Consider the following 27,941-nt stretch of genomic DNA (forward strand, 5'->3'; position numbering starts at 1 on the left):
CTTTCATCCCATTTCTATTACTTCAGTTTTCAAGATCCAAATCATCTTACCTATACTTTCTGACCTCCAAGAGGTAGCTTTCCTTGGTGATCCATCTCTTCTTTCATTCACGGTAGGCTTTCTGCCTTCTCCAACTGTTTGAGATGCCCATAGCGTAGACAAAGCCTACAGTGGTGGAAAGATTTTTTCCACTGCTGTAGGATCACAATGTCCCTGAGCAAAGGCAGCTAGGTTGATGAAAGGATTCTGTCAATCTACCAATGTCTATACCAGGAAAGCAGCAGGATTCTTAGGGCAGCATAGCTACAGTGGTCCAGGCTGTGAAAAATCCACATCTTTGAACACCATAGCTGTGTTGACCTAAATTTTAAGTGCAGACTAGACCTATGACCGAGCCAGAACAAGTTTGGGGCAGCATAATAGTAAGCTCCAAACTGTGGAATGCCATCCACAAATCAAAAGACTCTTACTCTTGCAGTTTCATAACACAATACAAGACACACACACACACACCTCTTCAATATTGCATTCACTAAGAAAAATCACAGTAGAGCTCTCAAAAAGTAGAAGCCAACAGTTCAGCTGACTGTACATCCTGACAGATGCCACCATTTTCTATAATAAAATATATTTGCACCTAGCTACAACTAACTTCAGAAATGCTACATAAAAAAGCCATACAGCTGGCTAGAAGGTTTGAAAAATTATAGAGTACTTCAACAGGGACGAGTTAAGATAACAATACATTATGCAGTTTGGTACTTTTGTTTTTCTTAACTCTGCTTTGAGAGCAAAAGTCCACCACATCATTTACAAGTTTATGCTCCTCCAGTCTTCTTGTGATGAGCTGCCAGAGCACCAGTTCTCATTTCTTTTGTGAAATAAATGGAGTCTTACAGAGCAACATAACCCTACCTTGTAAACTATTACAAGCAGCTGGAACCAGAAATTGAAGCAGTCTATCATCAGCTTAATGCAGTATTCTCTATCTGTATTTAACACATATTGTTTCAGTTACAGAAGATATTCAGAGGGGGTTAAGACTTGTTAATGATTCCATTAAGATTGATCAATAAACATTTCAGATAAGATGATCTCTTGAAAGATAACAGCACTGGTAAGTATTTGAAAACTCACTGTGTAGGTTCTTTAGAAGTAATCATTTCTATAATACAAGAAAGGATGTGTATATTACTTAGAAAGTAATGATCCAAAAATGATAAAGCATTGTACCCCAGGGTGATCAAAGACAAGAACCATACTTTAGATGGATATTTATTTATGAAACCCTCAGCCAGAGAGATTCAGACTTGCTTTTAAAATCAGAGCAGTTTCTATATTTTGACATTCTTTGTAAACTTTCTTCTTGAACAGAAAACAGCTTTCAAAAGATTTTTAAAATTGAAAAACACTGGTCAGCATTTGGTATATGAATAAGTTACATTTAGATTGAAAACCTCCCCTGAATTTTGAAAAATCTGGAGATTTATTTATATAACAATTTGATAGGTATCAGTTTTGGAAAATTACATTGAAAATATGGCCATATCACCAAAATACAGAAAGAGTGGCAGTTTCTGTTACTCAGAGTAAAATTTACACTTCTACTGGTTTCTGATGTTACACATTTCAACAACATTTTAAGCTCCAGAATGAGGGGTGTTCTAAAACCTGATTGAGTGTTTTTATACAACAAAGTGTTCAGATTTCAATATGCACTTCTATAAACTGATTATGGAGATTCTCAGATTCCTATTAGTCATCCAAGAAAAAGTAGTTTCCACTCTTCTTTTGTTCCACATCCTTTAAAAACAAAAAACACACAAAATCAGCATAACTTCCCCACTTAGAAAACTCACTGATAAACTAAATTTGATGTGCTGAAATAACGTATAAATTCAAGTACTACTATCTTGAAGGCAAAATAATTAAGACCAGCAACCTTGGCTTTGCTCTAATTCCATTTGCTTGCTATGCAGCGAAGTACAAGCAAGGTGCTCTGTTATTTTTCACTTCCTTACTTGTTTTTCAGGCTCTTACTTTCATTAGACAAAATCATGTTTCTTACCTTGATTGAATTGAGTTTGTTTATTCTTGGTCTGTAATTGTTGGGGTCTCTTCTGAATGTAATTTCAAGCTGAGACAAAAATTTATTCATACCAGCCAAAAGAGTCTGAGGACTATTAATAAAAGAGGAGAGAATGGGATTAAGTGGTGTGCAAATATGAGTTAGTATACTTCTCATGATAATATCTACTCAGGGTTCAAGTTAGATCTTCAACCAAGCTTTTTAGAGATTAGGCAGCTAAAGAAATGGCCTGGTTTACATAGGGGCCAAGCACCTGCAATTCTCATTAGAAATGTAAGAACAACTACAGGTGTTCAGCATCTCTGAAAGTCAAGCCACTTGGAATCTGAACTCTGATTTTACAATGCCCACCCTTAAATTTCTTAAATTTGAAAATTGTGGTTATCTTCTTAATCTTAAGGAAAATTCATGCAATGATAAAAACTTCCATTACTGTCAACAGTCTAACAACAGACCACATCTCCTTTTCTTCTTACTAATGCAGTCCAGGCTCTCAATGTGAAAAGTAACTATGGGGCATAGGGATGGACAAAATTATCTTGTTTTGTAAGTAAGGCAGTCATAACAATAGATGGAATTTTCAGTGGGATTCTGGCTCTGTTATAAACTCTTGAACACACTACTTACTCATCTTTTGTATCAAGTTCACTAAAAAAAATTCCAAGAGAGACAACAAGGATAAAGTGTGAGAGTATATTTACTACCCACCCAGCAAAAGCTATATTTAAACAACCAGCAAAAAACTGAAAACAAAGTCCAGCCACTTAAGAATTATGTGGTAGATGCCCTAGTGTACTAAGATAACAGATGTATTCAGCATATAAAAGTTAAATAATTTAACTCAAAGTTCACTGAAGTCCAGAAGTGACATCAACTCCACCTTAGCAAGCACTGTACTTTATGAGGTCACCTACATTTGCCTAAACTCAATATGCTGTTCCGATAGTGTATGGGTGACAAAATAATCCACATAATATTGCTGAACAGAAAGAGCACATCATTGACTGTATTCTTATAATCAGGCTCTAATCATCTGGGGGCCACTGTGGTGGGTAGGAACTAACCAGTGTAGTGCACAGTGGCATGGTGCATAGACCAGGTCTGAACCATTTAAAGTTCTAAACTTTAAATCATTTTAAAAAGCCAGAGCTACTTTGCCTCCATGCATTTGATCTAGGGGAAAACTAACAGATTCCAGCACACAACTGTGTCTCTAGCTCATTTCTGTTGTTCCAGGGCAAAGGTCCGAATGAGACGATACACAGTACTTCACAGTAGCAGCATTTTAAGTGTCTCCATCAGGGTCAGTAGAATTTAGGCTTTCATTTTAGAAAAGTTCCTATCCTTTTTGGCTGCAGCGGAAATCTACTGAACATGGGCTGTCGGAGTTCCAATTGTTCTTGAGAAGCATTAACTGCCCACTCATCTCAGTGAATGTTAATGTGAAAGCCAAATGTTAATGTGAAACCCTATTTCAATACTGCTCATTTTAGTAAAAAGGCAATTTGTGGGTGAAGCCTGACTATACTAACACCACTTTATCTGCACAGTCCCCTTAACATTAAAAGGCAAGAAAAAAATCAAGCTACACCCTTAGTGTTAAAAGTAATTTTTATAACTTAAAACCCACTGAGGCTAGAAAGAACTGATGGGATTACAAATAATTTGGGAAGCAATCCTAGCACCATGTACTGTAAATAGGATTTATTCACTTACAAACCTCAGAATGGCCATGCTAGGGCAGACCAATGGTCCATCTGACCCAGTATCCTGTCTCTGACCATGGCCAGTGTCAGATGCTTCAGAGGGAATGAACAGACAGGGCAATTATCAAGTGATCCATCCCGTCCGCCTGTCTCAACTTTTGGCATTTGGAGGTTTAGGGACACCCAGAACATGGCATTATGGTCCTGACCATCTTGGCTAGTAACCATTGACAGATCTATCCTCTTTGAACTTCTGATTCTTTTGTGAACCCACTTATAGTTTCAGCCTTCACAACATCCCTTAGCATTGGGTTCCACAGGTTGATTGTGCATTGTGGGAAGTACTACTTCGGTTTGTTTTAAACCTGCTATTAATTTCACTGGGTGATTCCTGGTTCTTGTGTTATGTGAAGGGATAAATGACACTTCCCTATTCACTTTTTCCAAACCATTCATGATTTTAGAGACCTCTATCATATCCCGTCGTTGCTTTTCTAAACTGAATAGTCCCAGTCATTTTAATCTCTCCTCACATAGCAGCTGTTTCATACGCAATTACTTTTGTTATTCTTCTCTGTACCTGTTCCAATTCAACTACACTTTTTTGAGATGGGGTGACCAGAACTGTACACAGTATTCTCAGTGTGGGCGTACTATGGATTTATACAGTGGCATTACGATACTTCTCTCTCTCTCTCTTCCCTATTGGTTCCTAACATTGTTAGATTTTTTTTGACTGCCACTGCACACTGAGCAGATGTTTTCAGAGAACGATCCACAATGACTTCATGATCCCTGTCTTTAGTGGTAACAGCTAATTTAGACCCTATCATTTTGTATCTATAGTTGGGGTTATGTTTTCCAATGTGCATTACTTTGCACTTGTTGACACTGAATTTCATCCGCCACTTTGTTGCCCAGTCACCCAGTTTTGTGAGATCCCTTTGCAACTCTTAAGCTTTGGACTTAACTATCATGACTGATTTTATACCATCTACAAACTTTGCCACCTTATTATTTACCCCTTTTCCAGATCATTTATTAATATGTGGAACAGCACAGGTCCAAGTACAAATCTTTGCAGGACCCCTCTATTTACTTATTCCATTGTAAAAATTGACCATTTATTCCCACTCGTTTCCCATCTTTTAACCAGTTAGTGATTTATTGCAAGACCTTCTGTCTTATCCCATGACTGCCTATTTTGCTGAAAAGCCTTTGGTGTAGGACCTTGTCAAAGGCTTTCTGAAAGTCCACACCCTTGTCCAAATGTTTGTGGGACATCTTCAAAGAATTCTGACAGATTGGTGAGGCATGATTTCCCTTTACAAAAGCTGTGTTGACTCTTCCCCAACATACTGAGTTCATCTAAGTGTCTGAAAATTCTGTTCTTTACTGTAATCTCAACCAATTTGCCTGATACTGATGTTAGGTTCACTGGTCTGTAATTGCCAGAATCGCTTCTGGAGCCTTTTTTAAAAATCAGCATCACATTAGCTATCTTCCAGTCATCTGGTACAAAGGCTCATTTAAGCAACAGGTTACATATCAGTTGCACACATACAAAATGGGAAATGACTTGTTAGGAAAGAGTACTACAGAAAGGGATCTGGAGGTCATAGGGGATCACAAGCTAAATATAAGTCAACACTGTTGCAAAAAAGCAAACATCATTCTGGGATATATTAGCAGGAGTGTTGTAAGCAAAACACGAAGTAATTCTTCCGCTTTACTCTGTGCTGATTAGGCCACAATTGGAGTATTATATCCAGTTCTGGGCACCACATTCCAGGAAAGATGTGGACAAATTGGAGAAAGTCCAGAGAAGAGCAACAAAAATGATTAAAGGTCTAGAAAATATGACCTATGAGGGAAGATTGAAAAAACTGGGTTTGTTTATTCTGGAGAAGAGAAGATTTAGGGGGAGGACATATGAAAACAGTTTTCAAGTACATAAAAGGTTGTTACAAAGAGGAGGGAGAAAAATTGTTCTCCTTAACATCTGAGGATAGGACAAGAAGCAAAGGGTTTAAATTGCAGCAAGGGCGGTTTAGGTTAGACTTTGGGAAAAGCTTCCTAACTGTCAGGATAGTTAAACACTGGAATAAATTGCCTAGCGAGGTTGTGGAATCTCCATCATTGGAGATTTTTAAGAACAGGTTAGACAAACAACTATCAGGGATAGTCTAGATAATGCTTGGTCCTGCTATAAGTGCAGGGGACAGACTAGATGACCTTGCAAGATCCCCTCCAGTCCTATGATTCTAGATCAGTAGTTTTGCAATTTCATATTTGAATTTCTTCAGAACTTTTGGTGAATACCATCTGGTCCTGGTAACCTATTACTGTTTACCAATTTATTCCAAAACCTCCTCTATTGACACCTTCATCTGGGACAGTTCCTCAGATCTGTCGCTCAAAAAGGATGGCCTGAGAGTAGGAATCTCCCTTCTATCCTCTGCAATGAAGACAGATGCACAAAATTAATTTAGCTTCTCTACAACAGAATTGTCTTTGTTGAGTGCTGTTACCATCTTCATTGTCCAGTGGCCCCACTGATTGTTTTGGCTCAATATTATACATTTTTAAATACTATATATAATTGGGCCAGTTTAAAAAAAGTAGATTTCCAGTAGGGCTGCTCCTAACAGCTTCTCTGAATAAATTCTCTGTTACTACTCAAAGCATACTGTTGATATGAAAATGCACCAGAAAGTATTTTGGTGCACAAGTTATTTACAGGAACTAAGCAGCAACTTTATCAGAATGCCACACTTTAAGAGCTTTCCAAATATAGTGTTCCATTTTAGAAGTTTGTCTAGGTATACAGAATTTAATAATTTGTTCTTGTATTTCATACACATTATCGCTCACCTGCCTGGAAAAAGATCACTCAGCTCATTCCTTCCTACCTTTAAAAAACATCTGGAAGAATTATTTTCAGAGGTGTGTTCAATCTATAATTGTTAGCTCCCTATGGTACCTTCTTGCATACTTTTTTACTGATACCATTTATGCTTTCAGCTTTTTGTATATTGCAGTTTTCTAGATTGCATTTTATTTTGATTGCTGTGCAGTGAACCAAGTTGCTTTGGGGGTGCTTTACAAATTGTTGTCAATGTTCTTCCATTAATTTAGTTCTATACATTGTCCTTTGACACTCCTTGAGATAAACCAGTCAACATTAGCCTGTTACCTGTTTGCAAGTGTGTTCTTGGATGGAATGCCATCAAAGACAATCACACGATCTGCTAGATAGGTCGCCATGATAAAGTCATGCTCTACCACAAAGGCTGTTTTTTTAGCATGGAGAATGAAACTGAAATAGAACAAATATTTGTGAGATATTTGGAAATGAACCTTTAAAAAGAAAAGTTAATGAAAACTTTCCCTGTCCTTCCATGCATACACATTACCGTTTGACAACTCTAGCTGCCATTAGACGCTGTTCAGAGTCCAAATACGCTGAAGGCTCATCAATTAGGTAGACATCAGCAGGCTTACCAAGACAGAGGGCTAGTGCAACACGCTGTAACTCACCACCAGACAATGTCTGCACCTGTGGAGTAATAATATTTAACAATATTTAGTTAGGTATTAAAGAACCTTAAAAAAGAAAAAAGATGTTAAAATGTCTCAGAGGGCTAATACCTCTTGATCAATGATGTTTTCTATCTGAAGAGGCTTCATTACATCAGTCACAAACTGTGGATGTGTATAGGCATCTCGGATTTTCTCATGGAGCAGTTGACGGACACTTCCCTATTCAAAGAAAATTATCACTTAGTTTGCATCACTGCACCATGGAAAGGTAAAAAGACAAAAAGATTAAAATATTTAAATAGCTTTTTTAAAATTCAAAGCAGACAGGATTCTCTCTGCATCTCTCTAATGTCTCTTATGTTGAAAATATATTGTATACATACAACATATAAGTATAAATGACACAAAGAACCTTACTGTGGACTTAGGACTGATCTTCTGTGGCTTGTAACTGACGTTTAGAACTGGTACCTCACCTATAAATATAATTATGTAGTCAAAACAATGACCACCAAAATAAAATAGTCAAAATATGCTTCAAATTGATACATTAAACATTACCTCCTTCATCAGGTGCAAGTCTTCCTGCAAGCATTCTGATGAATGTAGTTTTGCCAGTTCCTAACAAAAAATTCACATTATACATAGGAAGTTACTTTAGAGTGTTATTGCATTAACTTAACTAATCACTGTAGCTTTCTTTAATACCTTCAAGAGAATCATAAATGTTTAAATAAGAGCACCTTTATATATATATATATATATATATATATATATATATATATATATATATATATATATATATATATATATATATATATAAAAATGGGAATTCTCAAAGTTGTCTGTACTCTGTTCGGTGAATACTTGCTGCAGTTCTACAAAGAGCTGGCCAGTAACATGATTCTGGGGCTCTTCCTTATTTCCATTTGTTAAACTGTATCACAAAAACCTCTAAAAATACAATTCTTTCTTAATGTTACTTTCCCATGTATGTAATTGCTGTAGCTCATATGGAGGTAGGGATATCTCAGGATCACAAACAGAGTAGTTGGTCCATAGGATAATCTCTGTATTAAATGTGATCCACCACATGAAAATAATCTAATAATTAACATTTTAGAAGGAACTCAGGGTGATAACCCTTCGCCCAAAGATTGTATTTTTCTTCTACACAGTTCTATGTGGTGGTGGTAACTCCATTTTTTATTGAATTCTTTCAAAAATTCAACTTTCTTTGTAGGACTGGCTAACAGGCCTGTATTAGAGGCCATGAATTAGTCTATACTGGAGTTCAGAAGCATTGCATACATTCGCTGCCTGCCTACTGGACAGCACTAGGCTCGGGGACTCAGGAGACCTAGGTTCTATTCCCTGCTCAGCAACCTTGGGCTAGTCAATTCACCATGCAACACCTCAGTTTCCCTATCTGTAAAATGGGTATAATGAGGCTTACCTCCTTTGTAAAGCACTTTGAAATTTACTGATGAAAATTGCTATGTAAAGGCTAGGTATTATTAGACTGTGGCAGGAGTACTCCCACTAATGTGTTTAAACAAGGTACGTTTACAACTAGAAACTTCATTAAATTAATTAGGGAAGATATACTCTTAGGTTTTGTGCACAATGTCAATGGTGTTCAAAGGCACTGTTTTAAAAAAATACTGTTCTTAAGACACTCACCATTTTCCCCTAGCATCACCATGATTTCAGAGTCAGTGAATTCTCCAGCTACTATGGCTAGTTCAAATTCTCCCATCTTTTTTTTCATTCCTGGATATTTATACATACACATCTTCTTAACTTCTTCTTCATTAGCTGTCTCAGCCACTTTAAAAACCAGAGATGCATCTCGAAATCTTAAATTTTCTGTTGGAACGTAACCATCCAAGAAAATGTTTATGCCTATAACAGAAAAGTAAGCTACATTAGTAAAATAACATGTTTAAAAAACCTCCCTAAAATTGTATGGACATTTGGTGCTCGATGGACCAGTGGATTGATGAGCAAGGCCCTGTGTCCCATGTGGCATGTTATACAAATTATGCAACAAGGCCTCTTATTAGCCAGAGATTTATAAATTATGTAACAAAGTTAAATGACTTTTTTATAACCTCCATTGGCATAACTGATGCATTTTATTTGCACAGTAGTAAGACTTAAGAATTGGACAAAACTCAGAAAATCCAGTTTGCAGGAAATTTCATCATTTCGGACACTGGTTTTAAAACCATTTTTTTGTTTTGTTTTTTGAAGTTTCACAGGAGCCAGAAATTAAAAAAAAAAAAAAAGTTTGGAAACCCCATTACATGGTGTTTCTGAAACAAAATATGCTTCCCAGACCCCCAGCCACTGCTGACTGAAACTGATATGATTCTTGTCAGTTTCACTGCTACATCCTACTGAATGGTAGGGATGAAATGACAAGAATGGAGCTTCACAGATTGTGTACCTTCTCCTACCATGCTCTTCCTCCTGAGCACTGCAGGAATAATGCTATGCTCCTGAGGAAGTCTGGAGTCTTGGCTTAGCAACTGATTATTTTTACAAGAATCTCTTTGCTCCCCTGGTACTTCAGCACTTCTTCCCTTATTCTGAGTAACAATTCAGGGAAATAGGTTACTTTCATCCTTGCTGCCCTGAATCTCTAAGGATCTTCCTTTAGCTGTTTCCAATTCTTCATTGCCTTGAATTCAACCCAGGTCAACAGTAGCTAAGTCAGTATGATTTGACAACAGTTTGACAGCTTTCTAACTGTAGTAGTCAATGGAGTCATATCTGTTATAGTTAAGGATATGATTTGATCACGGATTCAGTGATTTTCCAGGACATCTGTGACTTCTGGGGCAGGACTGGAACAGTTGATCAGCTGGCCCGCCCTGAAGCAGCTGCTGCTGAACAGCTGATCAGCTCGCCAGTCTGCTGGAGCAGCATGCTGAAGCAGCTGCAAGCCGTGGCAGCTCTGATTTTCTACCTCTTCCAGGGTGTTTTTAGTAAAAGTCAGAGACAGGACACATCTTCCTTGAATTTTTGTACATTGCCTGCAACCTGTCCCTGACTTTTACTAAAAATACCCGTGACAGAATCTTAACCTTAGTTATAGTAATAAAGTACTGTACATCACTTTTCTTTGACTCTAGATGCAAGACTGAATATTTCCAGAGTATGACCTGCTCAACTGAACACATCTCTCTGGACCCATGAGTTGCCTATTGTTTTCTGGTGCAGTAAGGGTGTCTTTTTTTCCTTCTTCATTTAAATTCCTAGCTTACAAGCAATCCATGGTATCAAACCCAGTCTCTGGAGAAAACCAAACTGCATTTTTAATTCTAGCCCAGGGGTAAGGATACAAGTTTAGGTCTATATACTACCCATGCAGCATATTAGCACTCCCACTGATATCAATGAAAGCTCTGCACAAAAAGCAATGTTAGAATATAGCCTGTCATAATTCAACTTTCAGTTAATAATTAACTACCTTATTGTCACATCAGCATACATCAATAGGAAGATATGCTCACACAGGACCACCAATATTTCTGCTCCTTCTTTGTCCCCTTCACAGGGGCTTTTGAGGATATGGCTACACTGCAGTTAAACACCTGTGGCTGGCCCATGAGCTGTAAAACTGCGGTGTAGACGTTTGGGCTTAGGCTGGAGCCAAACATCTACACCACAATTTTCAAGCCCCATAGCCAAAACCCTGTGAAACTGAGTCAGCTGACAAGGGCCAGCCACAGGTGTTTAATTGCAATGTTGACATACCCCAAGTCTTCTTCCCTCCCTGCAGCAGCTCCCATTTCCAACCTCCACCTGCCTCATAAGCTTCACTCCCAAACCTTTATTTATTCCATAAAAGTGATCAGCAATTAAATAGTTAATACTGACATGTATAACAGTACGTTATGCTTAGAAAAAAGGTTTTAAAATTCTGCATTTTAAAAGATATATTTGCTTAAAATGCCAATGCCTATCACACTTTGTATGCTTGCTCATTTATTTTTTGGAAGGGCAAAATGAATGGGAATGGAGAGAGCCAGTGCTCAAGAGTTACCTTCTCTTACACTGAAAGGCATAGTGACAACACCATAAGCACTTGGCACACCATACAGGCAGCAGATAAAGTCAGAGAGATAATCTAACACACTCAGATCATGCTCTACAACAATGATATATCTGAAAAATAAAACCAAAATTATTTGTTAAACTTCAACAAAAGAAAGAATGAGATTTGTGTATGATTATTTTTTCCATTGAAAGAAACAAAAACAGTTTGATATAAAATGAAATAAGTACATTTGAAATTTTAATACTAGTCACACACACAAAGTAGTTGTCAATATTTTGGTAACTTAACCTTCAATGCTGCTTTTATCATAAAACTAAGAATCCACACTGAAAACTAATACAGGTAGAATTCAAACGTCTCACAACACAAATGTTTTGCTAATTGCCCAATAAATGGATGTTGGAAGTGACAACTCTGGAATTTTATTCTCCATTTGAGCGGACAGCTTCTTCATATAAAGTAGGTAAAAAGGGACAGTTTGGTCAGGGGGAAAATTAAACCACAAATATTTGAAGGATGTAAATCCTTGGGGGAAAGAGAAGTGTGTGGAATTATAAATAGAATTAGGGGAAAATACGAAAAGGAAAAATTAGGATGATTATCAGGAAAAGTAATCCAATGTGATCCATTGAATTATTTTCAAAAGTACACTAGACAAAACATGTTAGAAAATATACCATAAGGAACAATCTGCATTAGCAAGAAAATTGACTGGGTGACTTTTCAGTCTATGAACTGCATTCTAATGTTATTAAGGCCTGAGAAAATGTTAAATTTGTACTTACCTGTCTGGGTTTATTAGAGACCGAATAGTAATGGCAGCTTTCAGACGCTGCTTAACATCTAGGTAGCTAGAAGGTTCATCAAACATGAAGCTATCCCAAAGAAAGGGGAAAATATCAGTGATTCATTATATACTTTTGTCAGAACATAGAAAGTTAACTATTTTAGCAATCCTATGAGTTCCAATTTAGTTAAAGTTTTGAACAGCCTTGTGACATCCACTGCAAAGTGCAAAAATACCAGTTTTAGGAGATTGGAATAAGGATTTCTTCCAAACCAGAAAATCACCAGTCTTCTGATCTTGCTTTCCTGCTCTCAAGGTCAGCTGAAGACAGGAACCATTCGGTAGGAACCAAGTGAAGGGAGGAGAGTCTTAGGCCTGGTCTACACTTACCTGGCAATTTGGCGACAGTCAACAGGAGTTATGCAAGCTACGCAGAGTAGCTTGCGTAACTCCTGTCGACTGCTGTGCTTCCCTTCTGCGCGGTGCCTTCACTGCACCGATGGGAACTGCATTCCCGTCGACACAGCACTATGCCACTTGAGGGGGTGGTTTTACAGTGTCAATTTCTGGATCGATTGAGCTAGTCTTCACTGACTGCTCAATCAATCCAGAGAGGTCGATCTGATGGTGGTGCCATCAGTATAGACACATCCATAGTTATGACAGGTTAGGAGAGGAAGTAGTAGCTTGTTTGGCTGCCATTGGACATAACTGTAATTTCCTGATTGTGAGATGGGAAGATGGACACAACAACATTCCCAAGGGGGTGGATGCCTTCCTGATTCCAGGAGGGTAAGAGATGTGCATTGTCAAATGGGATATCTTCCCTACCAACTCCTTTCAACTAAGAATATCATGAAGTTGCAATACTAAACCTTGCCTGAATAAACCCTAGAGATCTCTGCTACGTGATAGAGAGTAGGAAAGAGCAAGGAACAAGAAGAATTCCTGTGATAGAAACCCAGACACCAGCTCTGGGGGACTGGTAAAATATATGGTTTGAAAAAAGTTCCTGCATTTAACATTTCATCCAAAAAAGATCACTTTTAAGTGCGGCCTGCCACTCCTTACAAACAAATTACTGATCTCTAATATTAGCACTGAATTTAAGTACAGATCCTGAAACAGCCTTTGGGACTGAACGTGCAATAGAAGTAAATGGAGCATACATATCGGCCCTCTGAATGCAAACGACAGCACAAGCAAATCTCTGAAGTTCTCCTCCTGAAAGGTCTTCAATGTTTCGTTCTCTCAGATGAGTTAAATCTGCAACAAATATTTGTTATGTCCAGCATATGTGAATTAAATGCTATGATAAATATCCTACTTTGAAACAAAGTAGACAAAGTTTATGCTAATGAAGGTATTGTAAAGCCTGCTCATACAGAACATATTTAGTATACAGGGATAACTCTAATACTTGCAAAAGCCATAGCAAGACATAAAACTGTCAGTAACATTAAGTGGTAAATTTGTACCACTGCTTTCCTTCATGCCTAGGAATCATATTTCTAGTTTTGGTTGTTCTTGGACCTGTTCTGGAAGAAGTTTATTGGCCCTAAAAATCAACTGTGCTGCGTGCCGGGACCAGGTGGGATGCGGGAGGCTGCCACCCAGCTCCAGGGCAGGATGTGGGTGGGACAGGGGTAGCTGCCACCCGGCTCCCAGCTGCAAGCCAGCTGACCTCGGCTCCTGGCTAGGACCTGGGATGGTGTGTGCGCACGGTGGGGGGGAAGGGGAGCCCACGAGCCTGTGGGCTCTGGGCAGAGACCTGAGAGATGGGTCTCTCGGCTCCCCACACTGCCACTTAGGTCCGTGGAAATGCTCCCAGTGAGGATGCACTCCATCGACTCAAGGAAAGCAGTGTGTAATTACAGCAGTGGCTGAAAGTCAACATATTTTATGTCGACTTATTTTTCTAATGTAGACAAGCCCTGAGACACATGCACAGCCCTGCACAGACTCCCAGCTGGCCTCCCAAGGTTGCTGCTGTGGAATGAATTGCTTCCCTTTGGGATCCTGCAAATGCAGGGACAGGGACTAATATGTGATACTGGGTAGGAGCCACCCTAGGGCAGCCTCCGTATACACACACAACCCCTCCTATGTACACCCTTCATTTTGACCAAGGACAAAAATGCAGTGCTCAGTGGAGTTTGTAGCCCACTTGGTATAAAAATAATTAGCGGGAACAGTGCTTACCAAGTTGCTTACATACAATAGTCTGTGTGTTAGTTTCATCCTTTCTGTCCAAAATAGACCCCACTGTCCCCTGCCATGATAAAAACAAGAGTCAAGTCTTTTCCAATATTTAAGGGTTCAGATATTGCAAATATAACCCCATATGAGCCTTTAAAGACAAAATACGTGAAATAAAATCATTATGCTTTTCATGTGTTAATGGAGAGAGACTTCTCATGTTCTCGCTAACTGGTGAAGTTTCTTACCTTTGCAGCTTTAGGGATCTGGTCCACATACTGAGGTTTGATGATAGCCTTGAGGTCATCTTCCAGGATCTTGGTGAAGTAGTTTTGCAACTCGGATCCTCGAAAGTAAGTCAAGATTTCTTGCCAATCAGGTGGATCCTACAGAGAAATTACATACAAGGACTTATCTGAGCATTTTAAATATACAAATTCATTTAAGCCATTTGTAGATATAAAAGTAAACCAAAATGTTTTAATTTTAAAGATTCCTAAATACAATATATGAGTAGACATCGAAGATACATGCAGTAAATACAGAACAGCCGGAAAAAGATAAGTCACTACTTCACTTACTTGCTATGCTTCCTCTTCAATAGTTAATGACATGAAACACCTTAAGCTGTATAAGGAGTGCAGGTCCTTGTACTCTTTCAGGTGTGTGATGTCACTTACTTTTGCAAGAGAAAGCACCCTAAACAGGTCTTGGCAGCAGAAGCACACAGTATCTTCAAGAAACGAAGTTAAAGGAATGTTAGTAGTGTAATATTAATTTGTTTTAATAAGTCAGTGTCAGAAGTCAAACCACTTCATATGGAACAATGGGTATGGATCACCCTATAACTCAATTCTTTCACAAACTGAAATTTATACATTAGTTTCATGGATGCCCGGGCTAAATGACAGGGGTTAGCCTGATAAAGTTTCACTTGGGTCTCCTAGTTCCCAGCAGATATTCCCAAGAGATAACAGTAAGAGAAGAAAGAGAGCAAATTAAGCGTGGACAAAAATTTGTTAAAAGCCTTGAAACCATGGTGGTTGATTTAATCACCAAGAGAAAATCATTGATTTAAATTGTTTCCCACTGATACCTCTTCACATATTTCTTAAACAATGGTGCAAATCTGATTACTAAAACATGTTAATTTACAACTCAATACAGCACTTTACAACATCCAGGAGGGTATACTTTGTGTAACTTTTTAGATAACTTGATTTTTATTAATTTAGGAAATAGTACATAATACTCACTACCTGTGTCAAGCTGCGGATGCAGCAGTAGTACATTAGGAATGGTAAGAATTAAATCACACACACAAACACAACAACACTTATATTTTATTAAACTAAATCTTAAATGTTACATAAATGTTTCACGTTTGCAATTGCAGCAGTCTCCTGAGCTGCCGGCTGTCCTTAAACTCTTTTTTAATTTCTCAAATTTTATTAACTAACAGACAAGTCATCACAACACTAAATGTACGCTGTCCTTAAAACTTCTACAACTAGTGCTCATCTTCCCCACACCCACTGTCATTTTTATTTATAGACAAACAGAAATACGAGTTTTCCTGATTTTTCAATTCCCAGTTGATTTCTTAGCTTTCAGTGAATACCACCAAATGATGAAAATATTCTCTCTAAACTGTCTCTGAGAGAAACTCTTTGAGAGTTTCTATGATGTTTCATTCTTGCAACTAGGCCCTGCTTCTCCTTCTTGCACTGCTTACCCTTGACGCATTTTCCTTTTTTACCCAGGGAAGGAATTTCTTCAAAATATTCCCAGATAGGGTCTCTCTTATGCCCAGAAGCCATGATAGTTTTTCTGTGGCAAAAGTGTGGGGGAATATAGGTAGCTATGTGTGTACTGAATAATGCCTTCCATTTTTCTTTCCAGTCTACTCCACTGTTCCTTTCTACTCTGCCTCTCTGTCATTAAGACAGTGTCTTAACTAACTCTGCTGCCTTGCTTGACCCAGATCCACCACCACATAAGCACAGAACAACAACAATCCTATCCAGCCTGTGTCTTTCTTTGCACATGTGACTTTAGTCTGCTGAGAAACAGAAACTGAAACAGAAACTGAAAGCCCAGAACTTTCAAGCAGCAAGAGCTGGAAACTGGCTGGACAGACTAGAGCCATTAATTCATTTTTATGAGACTAAGTGTAGGTTTAGCATGTTTGTGATGAGATTTAATTGTAACTGTTATTTTTTAAATGAGAGAAATTTAGTATTTTATTAATGTTTTTTAAAAAAAATAAAAAAATCTGATTTTATTTAAAAAAAACACATTGATTATTATCCACCCTGCTTGAAACAGGGAACTGCAACTCCTGGTTATTTTGTGAAGTCTGACTAGGCCCCGTGGTACACTGAAGTGGAGATGGAGGTCAAGAGGCTGCCTAGCATTATTTCCAAAAGCCGTTCTCCAAGAGAACCAGAGCTCAAAAAGCTGAACAAATCATCGCTGAAGTGGATTAGCAGAACAGCAAACTGCTTTTCAACACCACTTTGCCTGCACCTACACCAGTGTCTAGGTCAGCAACACTCCTCCAAAATTCGAGCCACATGAAGTATTGATATCAGTGTGACAGTTGCAGGAAAAAATTACCAGGACAGACAGACAGCATAATATTAACAACAAAACCATAATCACCTATTTCCCAAGCCTTATTTTATACATACATCATATTTTCCAAGGTTTGGCTTCTGCTTTCCAGCTAAAATTTTCAAGGCAGTTGATTTTCCAATACCGTTCGTTCCAACCAATCCCAGTACTTCACCTGGACGGGGAATAGGCAACCTGTATATAAAGTCATATATTCAGTTTAATCCAAGGTTCTCACCAAAGTTAAAAGTGAAAGACGTTGGGCACTTTTACTTATCTCCATTTTCTTTCAAAGAGAATGACTTTAAAGTGACACACTTGTACTCCAACTTCTTTATAATGCTTGTCAACAGAAAGAGTAAGAAAACATTTCTTGAGAGATAGTTCTTGAGGTAAAGGCATAGGACTTGGAATACAGAAGTAGGGTCTGCCACAGACTTCTTGTATGACTTTGGGCTAGTAAACTAACATTCTAAATAAGTTTCAAAGTCTGTAAAATTCAGGTGTGGTGAAGACAAATTAATTGATTTCTGCAACAAGCTGACACCCTAAAGTGAGGAATATCACAGAACTGCATAAACATAAATAAAATGCTCCAATTGTAGAGATTGCTGTATCAGTGCCAGACTTGTTTTATTTATTGGTTTTTTTAGGTCATTCCTCCTGCCCTCAGAGATGAGGGATCAGAAATTAGATTTTCTAGTGAAAAACTGATTCAGATTTAAAACAGTGTCAAAATGACATTTCAAGAATTTTAAATCACAATTTTTTATTCAGTTTATTATAACAGACGTTTAAAGGAGCTAGTCAAACTAAGCCAAAATGTTACCTAATATTTAAACACCAAAAATATGTACATAAAAAACCCAACAGATACATCCTGCGTCCAAAGTAATGGTCATCACATCTCCAATATTCCCACCGACATACAAATTAGGAGTCCAGAATATTATATATATTTACATTAGTTTAAAATTGGATTGGGTAAAATAAAGTTGGCGGGGTGGGGGGAGGGGGAGATGAGGGAAGGAGGAGGAGGAGAACATACCTGTGAAGTTTGAAGGCATTGGCACAATATCTGTGTGTTGTTTCCTTCTCCAAGTTGCTAGGTAAGTTAACAATTGACAAGGCTCCAAAAGGACATTTCTGTAATTTAAATAAGCAAATGTATTGTTTACTAATGCACACTGTAACAAGTCAATGCAGAGGAAGTTACTCTATAATGAAATTCTTCCACGTTCACACCGAGCACGTCGTTTTCAATCATGAGTGTGACACTCCTTACCTTTAAGTAGGTTAGTACTAAATATTTATACATAGTCTTAAATTTATTGATTTGCTAATGATATGTTTAAAAATACCTCCAAACGCTAACTGATTTATTTAGATTCTTGACCACAGAAACTCCAGAGAGAAGAGATTAATGTCCTGGTAGTTGCTAGACTAAGCTCTCCTATAGATAACATTGGTGGTTAAAATTACATCACTTTCCGTACTTAAAGAAATGGATCCAGCATTTCTAACATGAATCCTATGCTCACTTTTTCAATGCTAAATATGGCAATTTAAATACTGACTCTGTAACATAAATAGGTTTGGAAGAATTAGACTTTTATTATAGGTAAATGTCTGTAAAGGTCAATTTCACCCTCCTTCCCCTTCTACACACACCTACCAGCTCCCCCACCTTCCACTACCAAAGAAAAAAATATTTCCATTGATGATAATTAAAATATACAGATAGGCAAAGAAAAAAAATGCAGCTTGAGAACTTAAGAGTTTGATATAAGATTATTTACTTTGTATAGTTTGATGTGAGGTTGACAATTTCTGTTTTAAACATTATAAAAACAACTTTTTGACTCTCAATGTCTACTGTCATTAAATAATTATTGTCTGACCCCCATTGTTTGACCCTCCATTCCATAATTTCCCACAACTGTAAAAATTTAAATAGATAAAAATAAAAAAATGCTTATAAACAAACATCAATATTATCTATCAAAATTATATACAAATAAAATTCTGTCAAGCCTAAATATAAAAAAGTTGTATAGGAGATATGTTGTTTGAAGTTATACTGCAAATTTTCTCTCCAATTCAGAATATACACTGTTTCTTATGAGAAATACATACTTTTAAAGAAGAAATTGAAATTACTGTATTGTTTAAGAGTTATAATTATATACATATATAATTATATAAATATCTAACTTTTACCTTAATGCAAATACCACAACCAATACAAAGTGTTTCAGAAATCCATGCTATTTTGCTCTGTGGTGTGACTTCTATGCATAGTTTTCCTGGTGAAACAGAATGTATGTTAACATAAGACACATTACTGATGAATCAGGTTTATTGGCATAATCACTGAATGCTGCACAGAAATCCTGGAGTCGCATTAAACTTCTCCAGCAACAAAGGATTCGAAAGAAACCTTGAAACTGAGTAGTTAATATTTCTTAGCATTATTACTGTGCACAATTTGCAGACCATTTTAATCATATTTGATTTCACCCAAGATCCTTATATATTACACAAATGCATGCACAGCATGATCCAGAAATCACTCTCAGAAAGAATTTCTACTATTAAATTCTACTAAGGTGGATAGAAAACTACTATGCACGTTATTTAAAGTCTCTCTCATTGTTTAAGTATATTTCATTGAATTTCTCACCCATTCGAACCACAGGACAGCTCTTTTTGCACTCCTGACGGCATTTCTTTGGCTTACATTTGTCATGGTTGACAATAGCGATTCTTGTTAACTTGTCGGCCATACTGAGCAATTTAGGTTTATATATACACACCAATTAAAGATTCCAATATGGAAGTGAACACTTCAGGGTCTAAAAAGAAAAAACCAGAACTAGATCATAATCATCACCAATAGCATTGCAAAGCTGTATCTAGTTGATATTACTAATAGAAGTTTAGATACCCAAATAAATCTGCTCTCAGTTGTTCTTACAATCCACTGAATAAATTCAGTAAGACAGTTATATATATATGGACAGTTTTAATATGGCAATAATTGTAAAATGACGTTAGCACAAACTTTCCATTTCATTATCATTTTCCCACTATAAAATGAAGCCAACAAATGCATGCTCTCCTAATGCAACTCTATTTACAAGAAAATGTATCATATTAGAAAGTATTAAGACAGAGGGATGGGCATCTGTATTGCTGTCAGATTTCAGTTCCAAATGGTGATTCACACATTTATTCAACCTGCTATGAAGTGAACTTGTTAGAGCTGTGTGCTTGCTATTAAAGTAAACACCATAAATAATTGTGACCATTGCTACAAGAATATGAGATGTTGTATGTGTGTGTATATACATAAATACATGTCTAATAAATAAACTAGTGTGTGTATATTATAGACAAGAACCGCAAACATTACATTGTATTAGGTGTTAATGAGGTCATCAATTGTAGCAGAGGAAACAATGCTAAATTTATGTCTTGACAGGTATAGGATTTTAAACATTTTATTTTAAAGAGCGTTTGTAATTTTCTGTCCACAAATATTCTGATGACTTGAATATTTAAAATAGTCAAGTATCTTCGCTTTATCAAAACCACTTCATTTCACCATTATGGACCTCTCTTATTCACTCTAATCAAAAATAGAATAAGACTGAGTTATGAAATCATCAACATTTTACAAGATGTTACGGTTGGGGGAAAGAGATTGAACAGCCTAATGACAAGATTTAGGAATCCTCACTGCTGTGTACCACCTCTTTAAGCCTGCTTGCTGGAGTTAAATGGCATGAATAACAGCTCTTCTAGACGGTGATCAGTGCTTGAGAAAGGGTTTAACCTTGCTTATTAATGAAGGACTCATCACCTTAAATAACTTTTTAAGATAAGTAAAATATTGGAACAACATTGCAAGTAGCGTCTTCTGGCATCAAGGCACAAATAATTTTCAGTTACAGTTTAACATTGCTGGGTACATTAAGGGTTGTAGCCATGCAGAGAAGTTACCAATTCAAAGCAAGTTCAGTATAGAATTGAACATGCCAATATTTATATCCCAAGATAAAACACTAACATAAAATTGATGTTCTGAACAGAAAGAAGTTGTAAATTACAATGTAGTTCGAATCATAAATGTCAGGTCTTGAAATACTCATAGTTCCAACAATCTAAACAGTCCCATCCACCAGTACAAATAAAGAAATAAAGTCTTTCCTAATGTGTATGTGAAATGTTATCTGGAGATAAGCTACACTTCCCCGTCTAACCTATGCTACGTATAGGGAGTTCTCAAATAACTTTCAGGAGTTTATATATTGCTTACTGGCTATGACTATAAAATGCAGAAAAGAAAAGGAAAAAATCTGATCTATTGAAACATGGAAGAATAATAGGTGTGTGGTGCATATCTGATTCATAAGCAGGTAGGGGAAAGGACAGGGTCTTGTGTGGATCATACATGGAAGATATTATATGCAAAGTTTTAGTTTGAGCCCCATACTCTGAAGGTGGAGAAAGGACTAGCTTTCAGCCTCTAACTGGTGGCAAAGTGCAGAAATAAGATCAGTGCTAGAAGCTTGAACTGAGTATTTCCAGACTTCCTGATATTTTGGGTTTGGTTTTTTTGTTTTTGTTTTTTTTAAACTAGTGGTAGTCATAATGTACTACTTCCCAACTTCCAAATGTATTTAACCGTAGCATTTTTTTCAAATTGATGTTTAACGGGTATCTGCAGCTGCTCCCCTATATAAGGGAAGTCTATGAGGGAATTTTCTACTTCAGAAAAAACCCAGACAATTCTGAAATTGTATTTCTCTCTCTCTCTTTCTAATATAATTTTAAAATATTAATTTTTTTGAATAATTTTTTAGAAAATTATGATGGAAAATATTTGCATATTTACATATAAAGCAGTTGTTAAAATCATTGTAAAATATAGAATAATCAGTGGATTTATAGACTAAGGCTCCAAGCCTGCAATTGCATCTGTTCAGTGCCAGCGTGAAGCCCGCTGATTCTAGTGGGTTTCTGCATGTAAGCTGGGGCCCATCCCCATGGGTTCAGTTGCAGGACCAGAGTAGAAAGTTTCCTGGCTGGGGAGCCCAATATACAATGATGAATGCCTGGGTCAGAAAGCAAGAGACACTACTCAGAAGCTTAGTACTTGTGGAGGTTAAAAACTCAGCTATGTAGAAGCTCTCACTATCTCACATCTGCAGATTTGAAATCTCAGCCAGGAACGCTTTGGACTTTTTATAATGAATAATTAAAATGTGAATAATTACATGTTGTAAAGTATACTAAAAAGCATTAGTCCTCACTGGAGACAAAATTACTATAAAAATGTACCAGACCATGCCATTTTAAACTGATTTTCTTCCTAAGACATGTTAAAAGACTTTTCTGAAAGTATTTGTGTTCTGGATCCATGAATATATCCTTAATAAAGTCCTTCATAAATAGTGGTATTAATGACTGGCAATTTAAAAAAAAACAAACAAAAAAAACCCACAAAACTTGATACTTAGTAGCTAAAGGATTTTTCCTACCAGATAAGTAACACAAAACTCAAAACTCACAAATCACTAGAGTAGACCTGATTTTGCGATGAGAATTGTGTTGGTGCAGGAGTCTGCTGGCAGGGTACTCATCATAGGACCTGATTCAAAGCCCACAGAAATAAGAGACTCCCCTTGATGTCCGTGAATTAGTGCCTACTTTAAGAACACTAAGGGTCTATTTTACTGACAAGTTTGTTATTACGGAGTTCACTGGTCTCACCAATGCCTTTGCACTGAATTTGTAAATAAGCTTGTTTTATAATGTTATAGTAGAGATAAAGAAAAAAAAATCTAAAAACAATTTGAACAATTAACTCAAAACTTTCTTCCTCAATTTTTCCCTGGAAATCATCCATGACGAATTTCAAAAGAAAATGATTTTGGGAGGAAGTGTCAACATCAAATTTATCTTTACTGTAACACTACAGAACAAACCTATTTACCAATTCACATACGCTCTGTAGGGACCCCAGAGAGAAATGTTTCATAATGGAGATGCCAGTGTTTATCTAGCCTCTTTATAGATTTAATTAATCAATCCCATCAGAGAAAAAACAAACAACATTGTATGCTCCCTTTGTTGGATCTGCAGTAGCATTCCCTTCCGCCTCTCCCCAGCCATAATGATATCATCCATGATGAGGAATGAGCAGAGAGAGATAAAATTAACATTCAACTTTTGGGATGCACTGCTTTGGACACCCTAAGTAACATCTTCACACAACAAACTGAGCCAAGGTAATATTTATATACAGTTATTTAAATACACTTATTTTGGCTGGACTTAATTGGAAAGTCCTACACATCTTAAAAAAGGTTGGTTGGGTTCAAGGCTGACACTCTGGAGTTTTCACCCAATTCAACAGCATAATGTGTTACATGAAAATGTTAAGTATAATTAATTATTAAATACTGTAGAAACAGCATTTAGAAGCATCTAATTTATATTCAGTATTGTTTCTTTCAATTTTTTTAGGTATCTCAGAAAACACCTATTCAATTTTTACTAGCCATGGAGTAATCAAGTTATTTGGATTAGTAAATTCTATTTGAAAGGCAACCTCAACCTGTTTGCCAGAAGATTACAATGACGAGGGGACTCAAACTAAATTGCTAAAGAGAAAATGACCATGGCTGACAAAGTACTGTATTTAAGATCTTGGCAAACCATATAATTTCAAGTCAAAACTTTCCCATTGTCTCTAATGACTACTGTACCTTAACATGATTTCTAAAATGTGTGTCTAAAAATTGTAAAGCACAGAAAATGCTAGAAGTAACAAAGTGCATATGTAGGCATATTTGAGCAACACTCATATGGCTGTTAGCTCCAACTCCTTGGAATCTTTGACCCCCAAAAAGCATTTTCTCCTCAAAATATAAGCAAAATACTTTATCCTGCAAGAGTTATGGAAGACAACAACCACCCCATCATTATACTGCACTAACTATTTAAAAAGCAAATTTAGTTTACTGGAATTTGGATCACCCATAATTTCTACAGGTGCTGGATCTAGATATGAGTACACTGCAGTTGACTGTATTAAGTCTTTTATGGTAAAGAGGGGAAAAAGGTGCAACAGCATATTGAATTATTAGGTAAAGTGAAATTTACTATAATATGTAGAGGAATATACAACTGTTAGCTAAGACAGGAAATTGAATGAAGACAGAACAGTGCAATTACATTAAAGATAAACAGATCTGTGTTCAGAAATGACCACAGTCTGAAAAACATTTACTTTGCAAAAAGCAGATGAAGTGTTCAACAAATCGTATTTCTAAAGCTCTATTGGTAAAAAGACTGAGAATAAATCGTATTTATATATATATATTTTTAAAGAAAACTAATAATCTTCAAGAAACAGAACTCAATTATAGAACTAATAAACTGAAATTGTTAACCCCACATATATTGATTGATAAGACCATCAGGACAATTTTAAAATTAGAATACCTGACAAAAATAATTTATAAAAAGTAGAGTACATATAGAACCATTTGTCAATGTTCAAACAGAGATCATCATCATGTTTACAAAAGCCAGAACAGAAGTAGCGATATGTGCTAAAAGTACTCCTGTGGAATTCTGCACCACTAAGCAAGCAAAGAATTAATGTCTGCCGCAGTTTTCTCCCCGTCCCCCTCCCCGCCAACCCACAGAATACATGATTCTGAAGGGGACGTGAAGGGAAGCTGCGAGAGGGGTCACACTGCAATTACACCTTTCGCCCACCAGGGACTGATGTGGCACCAGAAGAGAGGGCAGCTGGCCCAATGGCCAGAGCACTGAGCCATGGAGAGGAAGGGAGCAGAAGCTACCTTCCTCACACTGCCCTGCCTCTGGGGCCAGGTGAGAAGGCACGGGTTATGGGGAGGATGCCCATGGGGATGCTGGAGGGGTCACACAGACTGGGGTTCAAAAGGGCTAGTGGATGGGATTGACTGGGGCAGGGAACAGGATCTAGTGGAGTGACAACAGTGAGCCAGTGGCTGAATGGGAATGGGGGTGCAGGGACACACAGGGATAGGGACAACTACACCTGACTGAATGGGAGAGGCTAGTGGGCAGCCAAGGTCTGCCTGGCGGAGGCTCCCCAACTCCCTAACAATCCCCCTCTTCTACCCCCCAAAAACTGTTCCATACTTCTCTCCCACCCACACCCCACCACCCTCCAAGTTCACTCCCAGGTTCCTTCCCAGGAATGACTTCCCTCCCCCTCAGCTCCTCCTTTACTCCTAACTCCCCCAAGCTTTTGCACTGCTTCTGAGTGGTACAGGAAATACATTTCTGCATTGTAGTTTAAACGAATGATTACACAAAAGTTCTGTATTGATATGCTTAAGAAGGAATCTATGTATCAAAAAAAAATTCCTGAATCTTTTTTGTTATCTGTATTATTACAGACATATTTGCTGACAGGTATTTTGAAATAAATTACCAAAATAATTGAAACTGACGTGATTATATTGACAAACAAAATATGCAGAATTTTAAATCGTGTGCGCAGAATTCTTAATTTTTTGGCACAGAATTCCCTCAGGAGTATAAAAGTCCAAAAGTGTAAGAGAGGAACACGTATACTAAGGGCTGGTCTATGCACAGTTTTTTTTTTTTACTGATTTAACTATATTGCGTCCTAAACCATTATAGTTAAAGGAGTACAAAATTCTGTGTTTAGACAAGCCCAAAGTTCTGTTTCTAAGTTTAATCTTAACAGACTGCTTATGAGGCACATTCTGCATATGGAAGCAAAGAACTCATGGCCAAGCGTTAACATCTTTCTGATTACTGGAAATTGCCAAATACCTATCCATAGTCCTATTTCAATACATTATGTTTAATTAGTGCTGAACAATAGTAATTGTGACTCATTCAGACAGCAAGAAGTCTCATCCTCAAATATTTCCTTAGAATGGGAGATGAAAGGGGAGAAGGTGAATATATTACAATATCTGTTGGCATATGAAAACTATAAAAAGATACATTTGGGGAAAAAAGACACACATTTTAACTCCTTTGGACTAAGAGTTTGAAGGAAAAGAGTGGCAAATGTAATGCCAGAATCAAAGACTTCCCAGACACCTACACACCAGAGGACTAAATCTACTAAAGATGCATAAGAAAGCACTAAAAGTTCCTGGAGCAAAGCCTTTCCCTATAGTTGATACGAATGTTGCTGCTCTCTTCCTTACTCAAGGTACTGACCCTGGATCAATCTTAGGCCGATTTCCATATTTCATAACCATCTCTGGCTACTAAATGTGTTATAAGTTTGAAGCCCCACACCCTTACTACTGCAAGGCCTTGTCTTCACTAGAAAAAAAGGTGTGTTCTTACCTCGTGTTAGACAACAAATCATAAAATCAGTGGAAAAAAAAGGCAGGTGTAGTATTAACCTGTTGGCATGTGGAGATAAAAACGAATCTATCCACTAGCATTAACATCGTAATGAAAACTACAACTGCCTTCTTTTCACTAGAATTTTATATTGTATTAACTAACAGGAGATAAGAACATACCTTTTTTCCTAGAGTAGATACACCCATCAAAAAGATTTCTCATCTTTTTCTCACCTAATAGGTTCCTGGCTTTTACAAGGCAATAAACATATGGCAGTTTCTCCTTTAAGATAGATTCTGTAGCTAGTCCTGCAGAAATACTACCTTTATTGCTGATTTCAGCAGCAGTATGAAACTGACATAGCTCTGTCAGTTTCATTCTGCTGCTGCATGGCAAAGCTATGATGAACAAGGTATATGGGGAGACAACACTTATCAGTTCACATTCAAAAAGTTAATCTTCACTACCACAAGTTCTAGAATTTAAAATAAGTAAAAATGCACATTCTGCAGAAACTGACAGCTTGGCAAGTAGACACCCCCCCAGTAAAGAAAGCTTCCTAGACATCCGCAAGTAAATTTTTAGAGCCCTAGCTAAATAGTGAGGTTTGGCACAAATGATACCGCATGTGGAAAAAGACAAACCAATTTGCTATGTTAACACTAATATGATAGCCTTATGATAGCCAACCAACAGTAAGAATAATCCTTTGCACTTCACTGGGGTTCACTTACCGTCCAAGGCCATTTTACAAACATCAATTTATTCTCACCACAACGCGGTGATGTGACTATTACTGTGCCCACTCTACAAATGGGAAAACTAGAGCACACGGACACCGCCAGATGAACCAGGGAATCGGGGCCTCACCCCACGGCAGAGTGGATGGCCGGGGAGATGGGGGTCTGTCACCCCACGGGGTGTGTGTGGCGGGGATCCCCAGTGGCTATTGGGGAGACGGCGGTCTGACAACCCAGTGGAGCTGCGAGTTTGGGGCCCCCCTACGGGTTCAGCACCGAAGGCGGGTCTGGAACCGGCTGGGAGGCTCCAGGCAAGAGGCGGAGGGGGCCGTGGCCGGGGCCTCGCATCCCTCCCGCGCTAGGGGAGGGGCTCTGCTACACAGCACGCGGCGAGGGCGGTGTCGCGGAGACACGAAACCCCCGGGGAGAGCCGGGCGGCTGCTGGACCCCGCCCGGGGGCTTCTCCTGCCCCGTCGTGTTCGCGGCGCCTCTCGCCGGTACCAGCTGCTGTAGCGACTCGCCGCCGGCGCCGCCTGGCCCGAGAGGGGGAGCGGGAGGCGTCTCCCCAGGGCTCGCGCCGCTCCCCGCGCTGCGAGCTCGCCGTCCCCGCTGTTGACTCCACTTACCAGCGGGTGGGAGGGAAACCACCCGGCCGGGGTGTGGGGGAGGCGGGGGGGGGGTCTCGCCTTGGTCCCGTCACTCACAGGCAGACCCACAACGTGCTCCAGCAGCTGCCACCCGGCCAAAATGGCCGCCAGCCCCGGCCTCAGGGAGGAGCTCGGCTGGAGCC

At 38.1% G+C, this 27,941-nt stretch overlaps 1 protein-coding gene across 1 annotated transcript; it reads right to left on the reverse strand.

Moving 5' to 3' along the window:
• Positions 1 to 1,240: 1,240 nt before the first annotated feature.
• Positions 1,241 to 27,909, reverse strand: ABCE1 (ATP binding cassette subfamily E member 1). The gene is made up of 18 exons (XM_067551955.1): positions 27,778 to 27,909; positions 19,693 to 19,864; positions 19,230 to 19,315; positions 18,058 to 18,155; positions 17,087 to 17,204; positions 14,642 to 14,779; positions 14,397 to 14,466; positions 13,364 to 13,460; positions 12,193 to 12,282; positions 11,393 to 11,514; positions 9,022 to 9,243; positions 7,900 to 7,959; positions 7,756 to 7,814; positions 7,447 to 7,557; positions 7,212 to 7,354; positions 6,992 to 7,114; positions 2,069 to 2,180; positions 1,241 to 1,803 (listed from the first exon to the last, which is right to left on the reverse strand). The coding sequence occupies exons 2-18, from the start codon at positions 19,793 to 19,795 to the stop codon at positions 1,756 to 1,758; spliced, it is 1,800 nt and encodes a 599-aa protein (XP_067408056.1). The 5' UTR covers positions 19,796 to 19,864; positions 27,778 to 27,909; the 3' UTR covers positions 1,241 to 1,755.
• Between the last annotated feature and the right edge of the window lie 32 nt (positions 27,910 to 27,941).

This window comes from Emydura macquarii, unplaced genomic scaffold (assembly GCF_026122565.2).
Source record: "Emydura macquarii macquarii isolate MOO-44397 ecotype Brisbane River unplaced genomic scaffold, CSIRO-AGI_Emac_v2 contig_1363, whole genome shotgun sequence".
NCBI lineage: Eukaryota > Metazoa > Chordata > Testudines > Chelidae > Emydura > Emydura macquarii.